Below are 4,844 nucleotides of genomic sequence, written 5' to 3'. Positions count from 1 at the left end.
ACAAATACAGGCACAATTACTTTTGACCGAATAAATACATGACGGCTCACAAAGCAACGAAAACAATCACAATCAAAGGAATCGTTTTCTACGCCGAACATCACGCATACATTGATGCGTACAAGTTTTTTTTTCTCAGTACGATGGATCGAAATTTGCTTACTATCTTAATTATATGCAGTCGTTGAAGAAATTTTATAAAATTTCGTGAATTATAGAAGTTTTACGGCGTGTGATTGGAATAAAATCCTTCAGTGCTGATGTACGAAGTTTTTCCATAGTGTAAATAAATGCCCGGTGAAGTAAGTCACACAGGAGATCGGCAAGAAATGTGGCGTGGTCCAGTCGATCGGTAATCAGATTTCGCTCGGTCGTCTTCGTCCATGCGATTTCGGTGAAAAAGTAGTGGATAATTGAACTAATTTATTTATCGAAATACAGTAGTCTTATTGCATTTATTGAACAAGTCATAACAGCTTTCACAAAATTATACCTGAAAAATGAATCTATGTTGCAGGTTAGTTTGAAAATCTGCCGTAGTGAAACATTTTATGTTTGATACGACGAATAATAGCGTATGCGACGAAGTAGATCGAAACCCTACCTGTATATTAAAAGACTTTGGTTTCACCCTACGTTCACTAGGCCAAATGATGTTTTTTACTCGATAGTGCACACCGGTTTGTAAATGACTCGACAAGAAGTGCTGTTCACAATTTCCGAATATATCGTAATGGTGCTGAATAACTGCGGTTGTCAATGATCTGTGTAGCGAGGCATGGGTGGCCGAAAAAGAGTTGATTGGTGAAAGATCCAGTATCTTTACCTTAGAAGAAAACTAAGAAATTGTTTAGCTGCGAATTGCAGCGTCATGCGTATGATATGTAATCGCAATAAATTTATCCGTTATGAAGCATTCAAGTCAGTTACCTTGTGATCGTGAACGGTGTAATGACCAGCATGCGAATTGTGGTTTGTTGGTTTATTGTGATTGCCTTTATTAATAGTACAACAAGTTCTTATAATCGGGACAAACTCGAACCGAAAAATGTATCTTTAAACGAAGAATTGGATTCGGACTTCATCAGCACGAACCGCAGTCCGGTAGTTCCAATTGAAGAGCCTGATTTATCCGATGATGAAGTTGAGGTTTGTGTGACCATTTCGTAATGTCCTTGAGTACTGTTCACTGACAAATTTACGCAGCAAGTTCTAGAGGATAGTGGATTTCACAATACAGCAAAAAACACCGATGAACCCTACACTCGACTGACGAACAATGCGGATAGCAGAATCCTTCAGTATCAGAAGTACTATGAGCTACCGCGGACCGGTGAACTTGACCGTGACACCAAGCTATCCTTGAAGAGACCCAAATGCGCTCTAAGTGAACTTACCACACAAGACCACGAGTTCAAATGGAATAAACGTCATCTCACCTATAACGTCGCAAAAGTTCCGTCGGCAACCACACCGAGTAATGTGAAAAAGCTCTTGCGAACCGCTTTTCAGCAGTGGAGCAACGTTACTCTTCTAGATTTTACCGAATCCAATAGCCCGAAAGCAGACATCAGAATCTTGTTCGATGATCATCGTTCCAAAGTGAGAGAACACCTCCGTGGTTCTGCCACGCAAGATGCAATCTTTACGCACGCATCTTACCCGGAAAAGGGAGTGATACGTTTCAACTCAAAATACTACACGAAGAATCGGGACGAGTTTCTCCATACTGCGATGCACGAAATTGGTCACGCCCTTGGAATGAGTCATTCATCATCTCGAGCATCTATCATGTATCCCTTCCTGGATTCCCATTTCTCTGAGCTACCCCAAGTTGACGTTGATGTAAGTTTATGACTTATTTAATCCGAATTGTTATTATGCTACTTCTATTTTACAGGCGGTACAACTGAAATACGGTAGACGCTATCAAACCAGATCGATTCCAGAGTTTTGCAGCCTTTCAAAGTACGATGCCGTAGTGTCCACAGCCCGTGGATTAATGTTCATTGCGGGAAGATACTGCTACCAAATTTATACCAATTACACAATTGGGCAACCGACACTGCTGAGTGAAAAGTGGCCAGGGATTCCCGGTATGCTTTCCCAATGAACTATGTGTATTGTTTGTGACACCTAGACCACTGTATTTCAGATTCCGTGGACGCAGCCGTGACGATAGACTTGGAAACCTTCGTGTTCAAGACTGATCAAGTGTGGAACTTCAAATACGATTCGCTGCAGCAGGGCTACCCCCGGAAGATTCGCAACACCTTTCCTGGATTGCCGAACAATTTGGATGCCGTGGCGTACGATCGAAAGTACGTATATGCGTTCAAGAACGATCACTACTGGAGGTACAATCCGGATAAGAAAGCTGTCGATCACACGGAAGAGGTGTCCGCTTTTGATATACCCAGTCGGATTGATGCGGCATTGTATGAGAAATCGAGAGATCGACTGTACTTCTACAAAGATACGGATTGGTATTTCTATAGCTTTAATACGACAGAAACGGAGAAGCATGATACGCCCAAGTATAACTGTAAAGAGTTCGAATGATGTAGTACAATCTATATAAATAAAAATGGAATGGTGTTTGTATGTCACGCAATGGCTTGAGAACGGGCTATCGGATTTTGAAAATTCTTCCATAGTTATGTTCCTGAAGTGTTCCGACGTGTTTGTGTATATAAAAACCAAAGGATATTTAACGGAAAAGTTGAAAAAAAACAGGAGTGAACGGAACGTCCATTTTACACGGGGCGTTTCATGGCGTTTTTCAACAGCCTACTTGATGGCAAGACGAAGTTTGCCGGGACCACTAGTGATGAATAAAATTCAACATACTTAGTAGACAGTCATGTTGGAATACAATCTTTGGAGAATTTCTGAAAAATATTCTTAAATTCCTGAAGGATTTTAATGAATTAAAAACTATTTTGTTTTAAGAAATTCCTACAAAAATACAATGTGGAATTCCTGTCCGAATTCCAAAACGATTTCAAGAAGGATTTTTCAAAATTAATCTAGGATAAACTCGAGGGTTGAAAGTCTGGAAAATAATTCAGCAGAAATTCTTAGTGATCGCCCAGAAGATAAGCCAGAGAACCTGAGACGTAAATAGCGAAATGTTGGTGCTTTAGACAAAAAAAAAATGTTCCACAGTGTTATTACAATATTAGAAAAAAATTGGCATATCTACAACAAATCAACCTAACTACGAACTGTGCCCTACCGCCATCGATAACTTTCGCAGAAAAATCCATCACAACTAAAACAAAACAAATTACCATACGCTCGCAAACATTCATTTCTGCCATCAATATTTTCTCCGTTTTTATACAACCGATATGTCTGCATTTTTCGCCCATTTGTAAGGTCCCCGTGTTCCATTCGGGTAGGTAGATACCCAACCAATCAATTCTGCTCCAAAAGCGAACATATATCCCCATCCAATGTATACATTCCGGTGCAGTGAGCGCTTACTGTGCCAGGACAAAACCTCATCCACCACAACGCAACGGAGAACGCCAGAGCCCCAAACAAATCCCCGAGGAGAAATCCTGGGTTCCATATAGAATCCGAAGCGAGTAGACGACCAAACGCCCAACAATCCATCCCGTCCATATTGGCTCCAGTTGATGATAATACACTGAATCTTTCACTTACGTAATGGATCGGGGGTACGTAAATAGTATTTTATGTAAATGGAATTTTTGTTGCTTAAATGGAATTTTCGCTCTCGAAATTTGATATCAAATACACTGCAAACGAGACTTGTTGGACAAAGCTTATATACACGCTCAAAAAAGCGTTCTGGAAAACGTGAACTGTCAACATTACACCGTAAACTACCATGAATGTTCTCGTATACATGATCTAGTTCACGGTGTATTTTTGCTTGTTGACGAGTTCACGCCTGCTGTTGACGGATACGAGAACGGATTTTTTTCTGTGTAAAACTATGTCAGCTACATACTAGTTTGTCTTGGTATCCTGTCCCTCCTTACTCTTGCTGCCTCTTGTATGTTTCTTTGGCTTAGCACATGCTTAATTTTTCCGAGTACTTATACAAACTAATACACTTATACGTTACCTGAAATACATACAAATACTATTTACGTAATATTACGTATACGAAATTCAGTAAATGGAGGTTTCACTGTGCCTTCACCAGCCAGAGCTCACTCTTTGCATATAGTTCTATGTTGTCTCCGAGAACGGTGTACGGTTGAGCGGTTTGTGCATTGTAAGGGAAATAGAACTGATGACTATCTGTGGTATGTCGACGGTGGGCTGCAATGCGGGCGGGCGGCGAGCAATACGGGTCCCTATCGGGTGTCACTCTGGGTCTCTTCCATTGCCAGGCGACGTTGCGTTGTGGAATTGGTCCATAATCCGTGCATATGATGCCTGTATGTGATACCTGATGGTTGTTGGCTGGCACTGGTCTGGCGAACGAAAAGGATAAAAAATTGTGAAAATAGTTGTAATAGTTTTTTGAGTGTTACGCGATACATGCAGCGATATGTTCCGCGATGGATAAAAGAGCAATTGCTTGGGATGCTTGTTTGGACTTAGGCATGGGGTCATCAAAACAGCGATCCCGATATGATGCGTTTGGTTTCTAGCGACCGATGGAGGATTAGACTGGTTTTGAAATTAAGGTGGAGTTTTTAGGATGCGTGGCCAAAATAATGATTTTTGTTGTAATAAACTCCGATCCGACCGGTCATTCAAAATATCGCCTTATTCGGAGAATATCCAATTGCACGTTTTACCTAAGCTGACATCATCAGCATCTTGCACTAGTGGATTCCACATGTTTCGAGCCGGGGTCG

At 41.1% G+C, this 4,844-nt stretch overlaps 1 protein-coding gene across 1 annotated transcript; it reads left to right on the top strand.

Annotated features, from left to right (window-relative positions):
- Positions 1 to 612: 612 nt before the first annotated feature.
- Positions 613 to 2,567, top strand: LOC5575575 (72 kDa type IV collagenase). The gene is made up of 4 exons (XM_001662005.2): positions 613 to 1,149; positions 1,207 to 1,845; positions 1,901 to 2,096; positions 2,156 to 2,567. Exons 1-4 carry the CDS (start codon positions 952 to 954, stop codon positions 2,560 to 2,562), a joined length of 1,440 nt encoding a protein of 479 aa, XP_001662055.1. The 5' UTR covers positions 613 to 951; the 3' UTR covers positions 2,563 to 2,567.
- The last annotated feature ends 2,277 nt before the right edge of the window (positions 2,568 to 4,844 follow it).

The sequence above is a fragment of the Aedes aegypti genome, chromosome 2 (genome assembly GCF_002204515.2).
Source record: "Aedes aegypti strain LVP_AGWG chromosome 2, AaegL5.0 Primary Assembly, whole genome shotgun sequence".
NCBI lineage: Eukaryota > Metazoa > Arthropoda > Insecta > Diptera > Culicidae > Aedes > Aedes aegypti.
The sequence above is the reverse complement of the archived record's forward strand: the minus strand, read 5'-3'. Positions and strand labels throughout refer to the sequence as shown.